Genomic DNA, 18,719 nt, shown 5'->3' on the forward strand with positions numbered 1-18,719 from the left:
ATATTTTGCACATACAGCATATACAAATACACACAAACACATACACACACAGACACACACACACACAAAGGTTTTTTTTTTTCCATGCCATAGACAATGCTAAAATATCTGAGATCAGGTTGCTATGCCAACAGATTTTTTTTTTTTCTAAAATGAATCAAATTATTAGGAGAGAGAAAACATTCTTGACTCTTCCTCCCATCCATGAAGCCGAGAGAGGCTCAGGGAGGGCGAGAGGCTGCCAGATGGGGAGGAGGGGAAGGAAGGGAAGGTGGGTAGAGGGGTGTTTGCTTACCAAAGATGCTGATTTGATCGTGGCAAAGCGCTCTCTGTTCCGGTAGTGGAGGGCCTGGCTCTGAACTGACTGGGTAGGCCGCGGCTCAGGCCTGGGATCGCCGTGGCCCGCCTCATCCCTTATGAATACATGATCCTGCAGAAATGGATAAAAACAAGGAGAAAGTCCAGCTGTGCTCTTTCCTCGCCGGCTGCCTCTCTCTCACCCCTCTTTCTGCACAAGCACTGCTGTTTGAAATGCATAGTTTAGCTCTCTGCTAGTCCCCGCAGCTCCCACGGTACAAAATGAATAAGCAACACATTGCAGCCTTCAGTTAGGAATGTCAGCTGATCGCTAGTGGGATGCCTTCTGAATCCCTGGCAGGCTTTTTCTTTACCTCCAGAATCACATATATGCAAAAGAAAAAAAGAATAGAAAAAACAATGCAATGTACAGACTCCTTAGAACAGTTTGCTTAAAACGCTGTAACCAAATAATTCCTTTAAAAATGTCATGTCCATGTCTAGCAGGGAGGATGCTGGTGGCTTTTAACATAAAAGCGAGCCTCCGCCTCATTCCCTTGAAAGATCTGCTTTCTCAGTTTAATTTTATTTGAGATCTGTTCGGTGGCATCATCGTTCTGCTTAGAATCAGTGGAGGCTTGTGCTGAACTGCCTCTCTGGCTCGTGCTGGGAAGCTTCGGCAGTCACTGAGGGATCCTGCTTTCCAGTCATGATCGTACACAGTTCTAGCACCTTCTCTCTACAGCTTCTGAAAGGATTTTTTTTTAGATTTAAAGAGACAGGCGTACAATTTTTACCAAATGCTAGTTTCACAAATTCTTCCTCAACTCAGCATCGGTATGGTCACCGGAGTGAGTGAAGCTGGAATTTAATGTCCTTGTCTGATTTAATCAAGCCTCTGTTTCTTGATGGGCGAAGATGATTAATTGTATTCTAATGCCCAGTGAAAAATAGCTGTCCCTGGAAGGGTAATAATGGATGTGTCTTAAATGCAGCTGAAATGACTTTTAAAGGGGAAAATGCTTTCAAAGGACAATGCTCCTCTCTGTAAAAGATGAAGTGGTCAGTCAGGAAGTAGCTCTACCCCTTCAGAAATAAAGATACTAGAATCATTTGTAGCTCAAAAACATGTACAACCGTGGGGGATTTTAAAATAATACATGCACAGGATGGGGAAGGGGAACTGCATCCCTTATTTTTCTTGGGGCTTAGGAGAAACCACTTGTGAGAAATCAGTTTTAATTTTGTCCATAACTATTTGAAATATTTATAATTGTTTTCTTTACCAGAAAACAAGAATTAAGAGAGTTTAGAAAATAGCAAATTTTATTATTGTTTAAAATTTTGAAAAGTCAAAGAACATATATTCCTTGAGAAAAATTAAATTTCACATCTAGATTTTCATGTAAAAGCCAATATCCAAAATATAATTTATCATTGGACCAATTTTCTTTCTCCTTTTATAAATTTTAAATGTTTTGACATGTTGAGAAGCTAGTTATCATTACACCTATGCTTAGAAATTACTTTTCAATTTATGTATTATAATTTAAATAATGAAGAGACCTTTAATGAATCTGCCATCGAGGCATATATATAATATAATAATATATAATACATAATATATATATAATACAAGGAATGATCTACAATTGTATTGTCACGTAAGATGGCCACTAGCCACATGTGGCTATTTTAATTAAGATTAAAAAAAAGAAAATAAAATGGAAAACTCAATTCCCAAGTCATGCCAGCTATGTTTTAAGTACTCAGTAGCCATAATGGTTACCATATTGGATGGCAGAGACACAGAACATTTTCATCATGAAAGAAAGTTCTGCTAAACCTGGCTATAGGTTAAAAATGCATCTCTTAATGCATGTTTTTGAAACTTTAACAAGCAAATATTTAAAGGGACAGATAAAATAATTCTATGTTATCTCCTGGGAAATAAGAAGTCTTATTTTATCAGAGTAAATGAAATAAGGTCCATGACTGAGATTCATGCACTAGGTTTAAGGCTTTAAGGAAGAATGTGCTGGGACCTGCCACCATTACTTCCTGCAGACTTAGTAATGTATTTATATATGAAATTATGCTTATTTCATATCGCAGTTCCAGCAGAGCAAAGCAGCTTTAACATGCCGGCAGTCAGAAGAAATACACTTGCTAGAGGCCTGTCATTTTTGTAAGAGGCCTTACTAAGTCCTAGTTTTGGTTAGGAATAGTTGGTTAACTTATTCAGTCTATGGAATGAAAGGAAGACCTCTAATATGTGGTAACAGCTAAGTTTTAAGTTGCAATAAGTTGATTTACAAAGATAAGCAGTGAAAATAGAATCCACATTGTCCATAGAATAAAACAAAACTTATTCATGCACAAATGTGCACAAATGTATTATTTTGTTTCATTGCTGATAAAAATTAGCACTTTGGGCTTAAGACCCTGCTTATCAAATTGAAAGCCATTCTGTATTTTTTTTTCAACTGAAAAATGTTCACTTTTATTCTAAGTAGTAGTACACTTGTCCCTAAGTATCCACAAGGAATTAGTTCCAGGACTCTCGGTAGTTAACAAAATATGTGGATATTTAAATATCTTCTATAAAATGGTATATAAATATGTTATATATAATGCACACACATTCTTCCACACATTTTTAAGGCATCTCTAACTTATTTGTAATACCCCATCATTTAGAGTAAATGCTATGTAAATACTTGTCATTATTTAGGGAATAATGACAAAACAAATAGTTTGTACATATTCAGTACACAGGCAATTTTAAAAAAATTCTAACATTTGTAATTGACCCATGAACAGTGTACAGATTTGTGAGGTACCATGTAATGCTTCGATATATGCATTCATTGTATAATATTCAAATTCGGAGAAGCATAACTATTTCCTCAAACATTTGTTATTTCTTTGTGCTGAAAACATTTCCAAATCCTTTCCTATTGATTTTTTGAAATACATAATACCTTATCATAAAGAAGTCACACTATATTTCTAAGTTTACAGAAGTTAAACATGTGAGAATACACTGGGAAAGTTAAAACTCGAAATTGCATTGAGTTTAGTTGGCAGACAGGTGATTAAAAAGCCCACTAAAGGTGATTTTTAAAATAATGATATTTTAGAAGTTCAAAGAATATTTACAAAATGTTTATCTACTTTATTTTTTCTTGAGAATTAAAATATGTAACTTATTTGGTTATTTTCAATTTTGCTTATTTATGTAAAGGCCACAAATTTCATGTATTTCATATATATACAGATATAAGAATATAATGATACAACCCCACCCTCCCTCCTCCTTACTTTCTTATTTTTCTTTTAATTTTTGCAATGACATATTTTCAATTTCCAATCACAAGCTTAATACTCCAGTAAGTAAAGAATTCAACAAGTAGTAAGTAGAAAAACTACCGTTCCTCAGAGGTACAGACAAGTACTGTAAACAGTTAATCTACCTTAAGTATAATAAACGATGCCATCAGCACAATTCTTTGCTTCCTTCTATTTTTTTTCCTTTTATAAAAGAATTCTTATTTTCTCCAGGGGAGCTTCCTAACAGAGATCACCATAACTAAAAGTCTTCAAATATGATGCAAGAAGAAACCATAAAATTGGGCAAAACTGTAGTCTAACAGTAGATACTCATTCCAACTGCACTGGGACATGAGTTTTTAAATATTTAGCTCCACTGCATAAAACAGGTTCAAAACACCAAAGACAATTTAAGGAAGCCATTTAAAATTCAAGGGCTGCTCTATTTCTCAAATACATAAAATAAATAAATACTAATTTTAAAGAGGGAAGGGGCAGGGATTGGGTCTAGTGGTTAAAATACCACTTGGGATACTCACATCCCTTATCAGAGTGCCTGGGTTTGAGTTTCCTATTTTAGCTTCCTGCTAGTGCACACTCTGAGAAGCAGTGGGTGATTGCCCAAGTAGTTCAGCCCCTACCACCCACATGGGAGACCTGGGTTGAGTTCCCAGCTTCTGCTTCAGCCTGGTCCAGCCCTGGTGGCTACAGGCATTTGGGGAGTGAATCAGCACTCTCTCTCTTTCTCTGCATTCTCCTCCCTCCCACCCTGCCTCTCAAATAGATAAAATGCATTTAAATAATTGAAAATGAAGAGAATGTACCTTGAGAAATGAGCCCAAACAAACCGAAGTATTGGCTTTACCAGATATGTCTGTTGGTTTTATCCGTTGCCTCTTAAAGTAGCAGTTCCTTTGACAATGACCTCAATACCTGGTTCCCAGAATTTCTGAACTGCACACAACTTAAAATTTCTTTTGTTTTAAATTTTCATTCTATTCGAAAAGCAGAGAGACAGATACAGAAAGATATTCCATGTGTCCCCGATGCCTGTAACAGCGGGGCTGGGTCCGGCTGAAGCCAGCCTGAGTCTGGGTCTCCCACGTGGGTGGCAGAGACCCAAGTGCTTTAGTCACCACGTGCTGCCTCCCAAGGTGTGCATTAGCAGGAAGTTGGATCAGAAGTAGAGGGGCTAGGATTTGAACCAGGCAGTCAGATGTGGGATGTGGGGTCCCACGCGGTGACTTATTCGCTGTCTCACATATCTTCCCCTGAAGTGCATATATCCTAAGATGAAAACCAGCAAGGGTCAACTTGCTATTTTATGTAGTTCTGCACTAGATTAGATTATTTACAAGGGTAACAGGAAGATCAACATAGTCTTTGAGGAATGATTTTAGAAGATTAAGAACAAATGTCATGTTGTACTTTATCGGGACAAAATATATGGCTTGGTTATGATTTATCTGTAAAAACATTATCACCCAGGGACAAATAAAATTCCAATATGATTAGAGACTAGTTTTAAGTAAACCTATGATAACCTGGTAAGTCTGTAACATTCTTGCATCGTAAAAATAAACTTGGGGCAGGTGTTTGGCCTAGCAGTTTCGCCGTCAGTTAGGACACCTGTGGTGCACATTGGAGTGCCTGCGTTCAACACCTGCCTTTGGCTTCTCATGCTTCTCATTCCAGCTTCCTGCTGGTGTGGATCCTGGGAGGCAACAGTGGTGGTTCTCGTAGCTGGGTTCTTGCCACCCAGATGGGAGAGCTGGACTGGGTTCCTGGCTCCCAGCTTAGTCCAGTTTAGTCTTGGCTATTACTGTCATTTGGGGAGTGAACCAGTGGAATGAAGCTCTCTCCCTCTCTGTTTCATTCTGTCTCTCAAATAAGTCATTTTCCTTTTTTTTTTTTTTTTGGATAGGCAGAGTGGACAGTGAGAGAGAGAGACAGAGAGAAAGGTCTTCCTTGTCCATTGGTTCACCCCCCAATGGCCGCTGTGGCTGGCACACTGTGGCTGGCGCACCGCACTGATCTGACGGCAGGAGCCAGGTGCTTCTCCTGGTCTCCCATGCGGGTGCAGGGCCCAAGGACTTGGGCCATCCTCCACTGCACTCCCAGGCCACAGCAGAGAGCTGGACTGGAAGAGGGGCAACTGGGACAGAATCTGGCACCCTGACTGGGACTAGAACTTGGTGTGCCGGCGCCACAGGGGGAGGATTAGCCTATTGAGCCATGGTGCCAGCCAAAATAAGTCATTTTCAAAACTAAATAAACTTCTTCAGATTAAAAAAGAAGCTGTCCTAATGTTTGTTCAAAATCCTTAATAAAAAGAATTGAACTTTTAATACAATGTGGTGCAGCGGACAAAGTATGAGACTACAAACTTTACTGTTAGGCCCTAGGCAAGGGCCTCTAACTGGCCTACAAACCCTTAGCATCCACCTATGTGGAGTCACTTGCTTAGAGTTTCTCTCTCTTTTTTTTTTTTCTTAAAGATTTATTTTATTTATTTGAAAGATAGAGTTACAGAGAGAGGCACAGAGAGAGAGAGAGAGAGATCTTCCATCCACTGGTTCATTCCCCAGATGGCCGCAACGGTGAGAGCCGTGCCAATCTGAAGCCAGGAGCCAGGAGCTTCTTCTGGGTCTCCCACACAGGTGCAGGTGCCCAAGGACTTGTGCCATCTTCCACTACTTTCCCAGGCCATAGCAGAGAGCTGGATTGGACGTGGAGCAGCCGGGACTTGAACTGGCGCCCATATGTCATGCCGATGCTTCAGGCCAGGGCTTTAACCCGCTGGGCCACAACGCCAGCCCCTGCCTAGAGTTTCTAAACCAGCTCAAGCAGGGCCCTGGAAGCCAGGCCTCTGGCCTCCATCCGAGGTGTTCCGGGCTGACCCTTGCCACAGTACTCAGCACACTGGACATTGGTCTGTCTGCGTGAGGCTGTGGGCTTCTTGGCGGCAGAGTAAATGTGGTTTGAACCATCTCCGTCTCCGCCGTGCCTGGCAGAGTGCTCGATACTTAGTAGGCATTCGGTAAATGTTTGCTGAATAAATAAGCCCAAGAATGTAGGTCTGAAGAGATTTTGAGAAAATGACATTTTCTTTTGGATTATTTAACAGAATTCAAATTTGTATTTCATAAAAACCTGCCACTCTGTACTCTAAGAAAGCCGTAAAGTAGTGACACACAGGCGCGCCTTACCTGCTGGGGTGGGGGAGTCTGAGGATGGCTTTCATCTGGTGAGGTGAAGCCTTCCTTTAAACGCCCACACCTTTTTTTTTTTTTTTTTTTAATGCTGTGGAGAAGGGATCAGCATCCCCATCATCTCTCTTCCGTTTTGTTCATTTCAAAATTATTAAATGATTGTTGAAGCAGGTGTAGCTCTCCAAAGCTGGGGTGAGGGGTGGGGGTGAGGGGTGGGGGTGAGGGGGGAGAAGATGGAAGAGGCCACATTGCCCTAGAAGGAGAGTCAGGCAGGTTGGCCACTGGCTCAAGGCCGAGGACACAGGTGTGAGTGTGCACAGGGCTGTGGCTGAGACAGGTGTGAGCATGCGGAGGGAACACAGGGCTGCAGCCAAGGGTCCAGGTGTGAGCGTGTGCAGGGCTGCGGCTGAGACAGGTGTAAGCGCAGCTGAGACAGGTGTGAGCGTGCAGAGGGACCACAGGGCTGCAGCCAAGGGACCACAGGGCTGCAACCAAGGGCACAGGTGTGAGTGCACGCAGGGCTGTGGCTGAGACAGGTGTGAGTGTGTGCAGGGCTGCGGCTGAGGCAGGTGTGAGCGCGACTGAGACAGGTGTGAGCGTGCAGAGGGACCACAGGGCTGCAGCCAAGGGACCACAGGGCTGCAGCCAAGGGCCCAGGTGTGAGTGCACGCAGGGCTATGGCTGAGACAGGTGTGAGTGTGCGCAGGGCTGCGGCTGAGGCAGGTGTGAGCGCGCAGAGGGGCCGCAGGGCTGCACTGTTCAAGAGACCTCGCCTTCATTCCTTCATCCCCTTTTCCTTTGCCAAATGAGATTCAGCCCGAGAACCCAGCCCTCTGTTCAGCAAAAGCAACAGGAAAGGCCGCTGCAGCAAGTGGAAATCAAACTAGAACAACCTCTCCCCTCAAGGGCTTTTTTCCTTCTTCCCATGAAAATGGTGAAAGCGTTTCCTTTTTTAAAAACGGCAAGGAAAATTGTAAACAGAACAGACAACACTGACCAGTAAGAAGTGCAAGGACTTAGAGCAGAATAGAAAAAATATTTTCTCTAAATAATAATTCCTAAAAGGGTGGCCATCATGACTGGAGTTTGAGCATCCTTAAAACCTTAAAACAACACAGATTGAAGAACGATGTTTTTTTTGTTGTTGTTGTTGTTGGGTTTTTTTTTTTTTTTTGGACAGGCAGAGTTAGACAGTGAGAGAGAGACAGAGAGAAAGGTCTTCCTTTTTCCATAGGTTCACCCCCAATGGCTGCTACAGCTGGCACTGTGCCTATCCAAAACCAGGAGCCAGGTGCTTCCTCCTGGTCTCCCATGCGGGTGCAGGGCCCAAGCACTTGGACCATCCTCCACTGCCTTCCAGGGACACAACAGAGAGCTGGACTGGAAGAGGAGCAACCGGGACTAGAACCCGGGGTGCCGGTGCTGCAGGCGAAGGATTAGCTTAGTGAGCCGCTGTGCTGGCCAGAACAATGTTTTTAATGTGTTAAACTCTTATGACACGCTAACAGAACGCATCAGCAGGGAAAGGAAATTGACTTTCGACTTTAACAACAATGAAAGCATACCTTAGCTGATAAATGTAAAAAACAGACTGTGTTGCTTAGGACAAAGCTAAAATCTGCAGGCACCATCACTTAAAGGGGTAGGATGGAGGCTCAGATAAATAAACAAACTTGCCCCGGAGTTACCTGAGGATGCCCACGAACTGAGGTGTGAAGTTGTATCCCCCAAAAGTCCACCTTCAGCTACCTTTTGGGAAGCCTTTATTGCCTGCTTACTGTGTACAGTGTAACAGACACTGGGCCAGGGGGCAGGAAAGACAGAGCCCCGAGGAGCCCCCGTCTAGAGTGACACCCTGTTGTTGGTGTAAGCAATACGGCAACCCCAGCACGGGGAAGAGAAACAAGGACTTACTTTACGTTGCCACAGTCTGCTTTTGCTGAACAAAAAGATTCGGTCAACAGCCCTCCAGGGCCCTGGAAGGACCCGATCGAGGCAAGGACAGAGGAGACGAAGGAGTACCCTGGAATTCTGACGTCAGTGCCCCACTTCGCCTTTTGGGGGTTTTCTCTGCGGGAACAGAACTGTCCTGCTCAAATCAGGGCATCTTCACTCTGGATGCAGAGCAGCTAGTGAGACCTACCCATGCTCTCACTAGGCACACGTGGCCTTTAACAGTGGGCTTACTTCCTCTAAAAAATGGCAATTTGTTTCAGATCCATGATCTGACTAATTTAGGATATGTCTGCTTGATGATAAAAATAAGGGGGACAAAAAAATCCCTCATCCTTTGTGTATTTTCGTATTTACTAAGAATGCTCTCATTCTCTTGGGTTTTATTACTGCACAAACTGTTTACTTAACTCTTCAAAATCATAGACATAATGCATACAATTATTTAACCCTTTTAATCCATTATGTTCAATGAACCAGAACAGCACTATGTTTAGCATTAGGTAATTAATTCATGTCCTGTGTTTCTTCGTGTTTGTCTGTAGTTACTGACTGAGGGTGCGACCTGTGGCAGGCACTGTTCTAGTGGACAGGTACAGTCCTTGACCTAAAGGGATTTACATTCTGGTAGCAAAATAACAAACAAATTAATACATGATATAATTTTCTACAGTGATAAGTATTAAAAAAGAATACAATAGGAGCTGGCGCTGTGGCATGGTAGGCTAAGCCTCCAAACTGCTGTGCCGGCATCCCATACGGGCACCAGCTCAAGACCCAGCTGCTCCTCTTCCAATCCAGTTCTCTGCTTATGGCCTGGGAAAGCAGTGGAAGATGGCTCAAGTGCTTGGGCCCCTGCATCCGCCTAGGAGACCCAGAAGAAGCTCCAGGCTCCTGACTTCAGATCGGGCCAGCCACTGCAGCCAGCTGGGAAGTGAACCAGTGGATGGACGAGCTTCCACTCTGTCTCTCCCTCCATCTGCAACTCTGCCTCTCAAATAAATTAATAAAATATTTTTTTAAAAATATTACAATAGGATAATGAGATAAGGGTTGGAATACTGTTTATATTCTAATGAGACATAGGTGTTTCTAAGATTCTGGACAGTAATACAAGTAAAACTGGAGAATGTTTCATAAAAAAACATTGCTTCCTGAAACACCCCTGTGGTCACAAATTTTGTCAGACTGAGAAAAGCCCTGCCCAGATCCTCTCTGAGGCAGGACTTGCTTTGCCAGCTGCTGAGGCATGCTGCTGTCAGTGCCTTTGGGTTCGGCCTCAGCCGCCCAGAGCAGCCTCCGCCGCTCACACCTTCCCCAGCTACTGCTGTTCAAGGTGGTGGCGAGCCCGGCCGTTTCTGTGCAGCTCGGACAACTCTGATGGACCACTGAGGCTCCAGAGCTCGCTGCGGGGTTAGGTGAGGCTGCCATCCAGCTGGGCCCTCAGTGCAGCTTTGTCCTCTGCCCAGTGCAGCTCCCGTCTCCCTCGAACAGGAGTCAATCCCAAAGGAATTTCCCAATCGGAAAGGTACTCTACAGGGCTCAAGTGTGTCAGCTGCGCTTCCCCAGGAATCCAACCTGCAACAGAAATGATCTCTGGACCTGCCTGTAACACAGTGTGGCTGTGGTACCTTCTGCAGAGAGAGAGAGAGAAAGAGAGAGAGAGAGCGAGAGTGAGCGAGCGAGAGAGCCCTTCTAAGGGAAATTTTCAGTGGAATCCAAATATGTAATGTAAGAGAGAAGCAGACTTTGTACTGGGTGAGAATTGCTTCTTTCACCATTACAGGAATAGAAACGCAGAATTCTCGAACTACAAGGGATCTTGGAAATCTCACAGAACAAGTGTTGCCTTTACAGATGGAGAAACTGAGGTCCAGAGAGATGTATGACTTGTCCGAAGTAAAATAAAACTAACAGTGGCAGCTAGAACGACAAACTAGCTTCCTCTCTTCTACAGTCCAATTTTCAACATTTTCTGTTGAGTTTAAGATCCTACTTCATTTATGTTGCTAAGTGTTTCAGGAAGTTTGAATAAAGCAACAAATATAAACTTGCTGAATATTTTCAAAATTTATTGTTTTTAAAGATGTGGTTTTCATTTTAGCTCTGATGGGTTTCTTCAAGAGAAATCATACTTGAACATTAAGTCTTCATATGCTATATACGCTATTTTTCTGGCCTATATATCTAAAAGTTAACTCATGAAAAAGTTTATAAACAACTGTATTTTGACTTCTTTCCATCACATCTCCTGTATACACAGTTGCCCTTCATATCCATGGGATCCATATCTGTGGACTCAACCAATTGCAGATTGAAAATATTAAAAAAAAAATCCACAACTCAATTGCGACTGTACTGAATATGCACATTTTTCCTTCTCATGATTCCTTAAACAATATAGTTTAACCATCATTTATATAGCTCTTACATTGTATTAAGTATTATCAGGAAACTAGGAGATGATTTAAAGTATTTAGGAGGGTGTGTGCAAGTTACTACACTATTTTATATAAGGCACTTGAGCGTTGGCAGATCTTGGCATCTGTGAGTATGTGGGGGTCCTAGAACCAATTTCCTATGGATACTAAGGAATGACTATATTTTATAATTAAATAGAAATACATCATATAACAAGTTCTTCCTGACATATATTTTGGGGTATATATGGATCAAATACAACTATATTCTATATCAGAATATAAATTACACCTATTCTTCTTAAATGATTACATTGGGCAGAGAAAAGCTTTGAAAGACCCACATTATCTCAAGGCAGCTTTGTGGTACAACAGGTTAAAAGTCCTGGCCTGCAGTGCCAGCATCTCATATGGGCAGTGGTTCAAGTCCCAGCTGCTCCCCTTCCAATCCAGCTCTCTGCTAATGTGTTTGGGAAAGCAGTGGAAGATGGCCCAAGTCCTTGGGCTCCTGCACCCATGTGGGAGAGCCGGAAGAAGCTTTTGGTTCTTGGCTTCGGATTGGTTCAACTCTGGCCAATGTGGCCATTTGGGGAGTGAACCAGTGAATGGAAGACCTCTCTCCCTCTGTGTCTACCTCTCTCTGTAACTCTGTCTTTCAAACAAATAAATCTTTAAAAAAATGAAAATTAACCCCCCAGTGAGTTACAGATCAGGCTCTTCTTTCTTGTTGGTCATGCCAGCAGTATTTTTCTTTTAATTTTGAGTGCCCATTTGGAGTAAAAAGATGCAACTGAATTCCTCTCCCTATACCCATGGAGCCTTGGGGGTAATAGAAAGGCAAGAGCCAGGCTTAGCAGCACCTGTGACAGCTCCATCCAAGAGGAGTACCAGCAAATCCTTCTTTTCTGCTCTTCAAATACATGACCACTTGCTGGTTTTCAAGTGCTTAGCACATCTCTGCATTTGTCTGTCTATCACTCCTTTTCCTCAGCTGCATCCACAGCTCTCGGGTAGCCTGGGTCACTCTCTCTTTGGTCCCAGAATGCACTGTCCACATAGCTCACCACATGCCCTCTAACCTCTCTGGCATTTTCTTTCTCTCTTGAACATATGAGTACTTAAAAAAAAAAAAAAAAAAGGTTCATGGAAAATGGAATTAAAAGATAAGTGTACTTTGGTACAAAAAATTAAAGTCTGTGCATTTGAGGAGTCTTCAAAAAATTCATGGAAAATGTATATTATGAAAAAACTATGCATGGATTTCAATTTTTTTTGCACTGAAATAAGCTTATATTTTTGCTTTTATTTTTAAATGTATTTATCCAAGACGCAGACAGAGACAGACGGAGAGACAGATAGGGAGCACTCTCATCTGCTGGTTTACAGCCCAAATCTAAGCAATAGCCGGGGCTAGGTCGAGGCCGCAGCCAGGATCTGGGAACTCCATCCAGGTTTCCCATGTGAGTGGCAGGGACCCAGCTATGTGAGCGATCATCTGCCACCTCCAAGAGTCTGCGCTGGCAGTAAGCTGGGACCAAGAGTCAGAGCTAGGAACCGGTACTCCAGTGTGGGATGCACATGTCTTAACTGGGCTCTTAACTGCTAGGCCAAATGCTGGCACCTAAACCTGCCTTTTAATTCCATTTCCCGCGAATTTCTGGAAGACACTTGTACAATCAATGATGGTTTTGTTGGTATTGTTTGTTTTTAGTTTAGGTGTTTTTGCTTGCTTGGTTTATTTTTTGGGGTCTCAGGGCTTTTCTATTTGTTGCTTTTTGACTCGCTCCCATTTCTTAACCCAAGCTAGCAGGCTGCTACTTGTCTTTGAAGTTTCAGCTTAAATGTCACTTCATCAGGCAGGTGTACATGATTTTCTGCTAGATTGTCTACAGCGAGCTTCCTAACAACAAGGTCCCCTCCCTCCTGCATGGTAAGAAGCCCCATGGAGGTACCACGTCTGCTTTATTTCTTCTGGAGTTGTGGAGTCCACCATGGTTTCTGGAACCCAGTCTACGTCCCCACCAGTGAATAAACCAATGAATCCATTTCAGAAAAGAAACGTCTCCCTCCACTGTTCACCACTGGACACCGACACATTCTCTCTCGCCCTCTTCCTTCCCTACTCAATTTCCCTTTCCTCTCAAGAAAAATGAACAACCTATACAAGTCTAAGTGGGAAAAATTCTCAGATACGCTCTCCCACTGGAATTTTAATGTGATCGCTGCCATTCATTAAAATAAGCACACATATTCCTTGCATATACTTCATAAAGAAAAAACCATGCAGGATCCTTTTCTATAATTCCATATTATGGACTACTTACCTAAGATCTCTAAAAACACTTTTGGAGAACTCTGACAAAGCTATGAAATATTCACCTTCTAGAAATTGCTTTGAAAGAAGCTTTAAATTTTCACTTTTTTTTTTTTTTTTTGACAGGCAGAGTGGACAGTGAGAGAGAGAGACAGAGAGAGAAAGGTCTTCCTTTGCCGTTGGATCACCCTCCAATGGCCGCCGCTGCAGCCGGCGCACCGCGCTGATCCGATGGCAGGAGCCAGGATCCAGGTGCTTTTCCTGGTCTCCCATGGGGTGCAGGGCCCAAGCACCTGGGCCATCCTCCACTGCACTCCCTGGCCATAGCAGAGAGCTGGCCTGGAAGAGGGGCAACCGGGACAGAATCCGGCGCCCCAACCGGGACTAGAACCCGGTGTGCCGGCGCCGCAAGGTGGAGGATTAGCCTATTGAGCCACGGCGCCGGCTAAATTTTGACATTTTTAATAAACTATCTCCATCATGACAGAGTTGTACAAAATGGAGATCTTTAATTGGAGAAGTAAACCAAACAAAAAGCCAGAATGTTTCAGATTATTTGTGCCAGCAGAGAGCTAGCCTTAGAAGAATAATAAACAGTATGTCCAAGAAATGGCAGAGAAGATAGAAATTATTTCTAACACAGTTTGTTGGGAGTATGGATTTAAGTACATCCTTCTGAAAGAGTGTGCTTCTAAAAGGACACAACCAACAGGTTATACACTCTGGAAGATTTGAAAGCCCACAGCATTAAGATTGCTGGCTCAGAGAAGAACTTACCAGATTCTTCGACTTGATGATTTATGGATTTATTTACTTTTGTTGATTGGTGATGATGCACAGACATCAGAGTCATGAGAGAGTAAGATGAAGACATTAGGCTTGGAGCCAGTCGGCACCGTCCTTGGTTGTATCTTTACCATAAGGAAACTGCCAAGTGCTAGGTTTGGTCTTGGACTTCAGCTGCAAAAAGGTCACTAAGACTGTGTGGGTGCCAAAGGCCCTGAGCTGGCTTTGCTCTGACTGACCTGCTATGGTGAAGGGTCCCACGACACCCACCTTCTTGTGCACAACGGAAGAGCTGGAATTGATGGTGCTTTCGTCGTCATGCATCAGGACGAGCTCGGAGCTGCTCTCGTCCATGACCTCCTGCATGCTGTTCACGCTGCTGCTCTGGCTGCCCGTGCTCACGGACATGCTCGGGATGGAATGGTTGCTGCCCAGGCTGTCCATTTCCCTGCCAAGGCTGGTTCCGTGTTCACTGTCCTACAAAAGTGGAGCACCAAGGTTAGAAAAAAACGGCGATAAAGCGCCAATCCATTGACTCAGCTGTGAAGCACGCTCGATTTTGCAGTGCCACGTTGCTTTTTGGCCAATCTGCAAGGATGAAACTTTTTATGGAGTGGCTCCCCTACTCCCCTACCACCTCCAGACATTTCAAATTCACTTCTATGCCTTCCCCAGGAGAGGGACACGGGGCCATAGGGCTCCAAATGGACACAGGTCACAGGGCTCCAAATGCTGCTATCCCAGGGCTTTCCCCTGTCACGCACAATGATCCTATCATCGTATTGCCATTGAGCAAGCAGAATCAGGCCAGGTCTGTAAGAGGACCTTTGGGAACACCAAGGTGCTGGGGAGACTGCTGGCTGCTGAACCGGTGCCCTCTGGGACACCTGCAAACACAGAGTGGGTAACTGCAGACTAAAGTGGAATGGAAAGAGCTTTCAGGGATTTGACAAGCACTAGGCTCCTCTGCAAGTCATTATTGAGTAACTTCATATTTAAGCAGGGATATTAATTCTACTGTTTTGGACAGATAATTAAATTCTGCCTCCCTCAAGCAATTCTATCATGCTTACCTCTGTAATCTTATTAAAATATATCTGTTAACCAATACTGGCGTTCATCACCATTGGTCCAATGACTACTATTTGAAAGTTGCAAAATAATCAGAACATATAGTTCATCCATCACAGTTGGATATCTTTTGATATAAGATTAGTCAATTTAGCTACAAATAAACCTTGTTTTAAAAGAACCATACTGTACATATATGACTTTAATGAACTGCTACTTAGCCACAGTAGTATCTGTAAGGAGGAGTCACAGGGTGATAATGGTAGATACTATATTTTTAATAGATTTATTTTTCCTTAAAGGGGATCACTTCTATACATACAGTCAAGAGATTTTATAGTACAATTCAGTTTTCTGAGGTTCATTTTTATAATTATTGATAAAATTATTTAATATTAAAATGTTAAAGTAGATCCACCTCATTCATTCTTTTTAAAATTTAGTTTTAGAAGAAGTTCTTTCTGAGGCCAGCACTCTGGCATAGCAGGTAAAGCTGCCAGCTGCAGTGCCAGCATCCCGTATCAGGGCCGGTTCAAGTGCCGGCTGCGCCACTTCCTATCCAGCTCTCTGCTATGGTCTGGGATAGCAGTGGAAGATGGTCCAAGTGCCTGGGCCCCTGTGCCTGTGTGGGAGTCCCAGAAGAAGCTCCAGGTTCCTGTCTTCATATTGGCTCAGCTCCAGCATTGTGGCCATTTAGGGAGTGAACCAGTGGATGGAAGACCTCTCTCTCTCTCTCTGTAACTCTGCCTTTCAAATAAATAATTTTTTTTTTTTTTTAAAAAGTCCTTTCTTCCATTCAAGACCATTGCCTGCATCCATACTCTTGTTTCTATCCTATCCATTTTCCAAGATCCTGCTTCTTTAACTCTCTTTCCTCTGCTTTTAATGCCCATGTCCTGGCTCCATTTCTTCTCCATACAAATAAAGGAGCCTGTCCCATATGTACGGACCTCTCTGTATCTGCCTCTCTTATTTGTCCTTCTTAGCCACAATTCTGAATCCTAAAATAAACTAACTTTTGCTGTCTCTACTTTCTGGTCTTCCATTTATTCCACAAGTCAGGCAATCTACTATTTGTCCTGCCTCACATTTAAAATCGCTTTTACTGAGGTCCTTGAGTGTGTGCTGATTCTCAGAGTAAAAAGGTACTATTTGTCTTCTGTCTTGGTCTGAATTGACCTCACTGCCACTGAGTCCTTGCAGCTGTGTACTTTCTTAGCATTTGTGATGCCTTCATCTTCTAGGAATATTCTTCTTCTTCTTTTTTTTTTTTTTTAAGATTTACTTATTTTTATTTGAAAGTCAGAGTTACAGAGAGAGATGGAGACAGAGAGATATCTGCTATCTGCTGGTGGTTCACTCCCCAGATGGCTGCAATGGCCAGGACTGGGCCAGGCCAAAGCCAGGAACGAAGAGCTTCTTCTGGATCTCCCACGTGGGTGGTGGGGGCCCAAGCACTTGGTCCATCTTCTGGTGCTTTCTCCAGGTCATTAGCAGGGAGCTGGATTGGAAGTGGAGCAGCTGGGATGCTGACAGCGCTCCTGCTACTCACATAGGAGACCTGGCTTCAGCTGCTGCAGCCATCTAAAGAGTGACCCAGCGGATGGAATCTCTCTCTCTGTGTAACTCTTTCAAATAAATAAGTCAATAAATCTTAAAAAAAAAAAAAATCACAGCACTTTCCTGAGTCTACAATGCCCTCTGTCCATTTGTCAAAAACCACCCCATCGTGTCATCCATGGAACGCCCACTAATTTCATCAGTACACATACTTTCTCCCCACTGTGGACCTCTGCAATGGTGATACACCCCTTCTGCATGTAGCCATATTTTGCCTTACGTGAGTGGTATTTTATGAAGGTTTCTTTTGAGACTCTGCATGTCTCTTAAGGGAGAAAACAGCAATTAAAAAAAAATTTGTTTTTAATCCTCACAAGAACATTTCGGAGTGCCCAGGCCAGAAGCTTTTCACATAGTTGGCCCTCCATACAGTGCCTGCTGAGACACACCAAACCTACTTCTTCGTCCTCCTGTGACTCATTCAAGGGTCCGTTCCGTGTTTCTTGGAAGAGGATTTTTTTCATTTTCCGGTACTGTAGGTTATCGAGCTCACGAACAGCATCTTTTGTTCTCTGTATAAGGTCAATGAGGACACGTGGTGGCCGCTCTCTTCGAACAAAGTCATGCTGATTAAGGGAGGAGAAAAAACAAACTAATGAAGAAGAAACATTTTTTTGGATAAGATATGAATATAAAGATAAATTAAAAAGCATAAAATAGTCCTGTGGATTTTGCACAAATAACAAAATACGGCTTCCATGTGAAGTCATATAAACTCTTACATCACGCTACTCTCATAAACAGAGAACTATGCTTTGCTCTTCTTCTGTAAGCCCCGTTTTGTGGACTTTGTCCCAGCACTACATGAAAATCCTTTTTCTAAAATGTTATAGATCTAAGGTATACAACATTATGTTTTAACACACATACACTTAAACAATTACTACATGGAAGCAAACTAACACAGTTATCACTTCACAGAGTTGCTTTTTTTTTTTTTTGATGGTAGAAGTGCCGCAAATCTAATGTCTTTGTCGATTTCCAGGATGCAATATTATTATCTATAGCCCTTCTATTGTACTTCGCTCTCAATACTTATTAATCGGATATAACTGAAACTCTGTACCTTCTGACCTGCTTCTCTCCATTTAAACCACCTTTCTATTCTCTGTTTCTGTGTATTTGAGCCTTTTTGGTTTTTTTTAGGTATCACAAGTGATATCATTAAATGTTTTTCTGCATATGGCTCATTTTACTTAGCATAGTGCCTTCTGAGTTCATCCATGCTGTCACAAACAACAAGGTCTCCATTTTAAAGCCTGAGAAATATTACATTTTATATATATTTATTTATATATCTATATCTCACAAATATTACAAACACACACACCTATTACAACTTCTTTACACTTTCATCCACTGACAGACACTTAGGTTCTTTCTGTCTCTTGGCTACTGTGAACAATTTTGTGCCAAACAAGGACACTGATTTCATTTCTTTTGGGTTAATACCCAGAAGAAGGACCGATGAATCTTATGGTCATTCTATCTTTAATTCTTTGGGAACCCTCCAGGCTCTTTCCCACAATGATGCACACATCAACACTCCAACCAATAGTGTAAAAGGGTTCCCTTTTCTCCACACCCTCAACAACGCTTAGTTCTTGTCTTTTTTTTTTTTTTAAACTTAATTTTATTTATTTGCTAAACAGAGAGCTTCCTAAATGTATTCAACATCCAGGGGTACTGAAGTTGGGAGCAAGGAACATAATC

At 42.6% G+C, this 18,719-nt stretch overlaps 1 protein-coding gene across 5 annotated transcripts in view; it reads right to left on the reverse strand.

Moving 5' to 3' along the window:
* Nucleotides 1-18,719, reverse strand: part of TAOK3 (TAO kinase 3) — a 200,106-nt gene that overhangs the window by 43,487 nt on the left and 137,900 nt on the right. For all 5 annotated transcript variants that reach the window (XM_051826866.3, XM_051826867.3, XM_051826868.3 and 2 more), the window contains 3 exons: nt 17,405-17,572; nt 14,586-14,792; nt 296-430 (listed from right to left, as the gene is read on the reverse strand). In XM_051826866.3, the coding sequence (XP_051682826.1) occupies nt 296-430; nt 14,586-14,792; nt 17,405-17,572 (510 nt within the window). The remainder of the gene's footprint in view (nt 1-295; nt 431-14,585; nt 14,793-17,404; nt 17,573-18,719) is intronic.

Source organism: Oryctolagus cuniculus, chromosome 21, assembly GCF_051225735.1.
Source record: "Oryctolagus cuniculus isolate XC-2025 breed Fujian yellow rabbit chromosome 21, ASM5122573v1, whole genome shotgun sequence".
NCBI lineage: Eukaryota > Metazoa > Chordata > Mammalia > Lagomorpha > Leporidae > Oryctolagus > Oryctolagus cuniculus.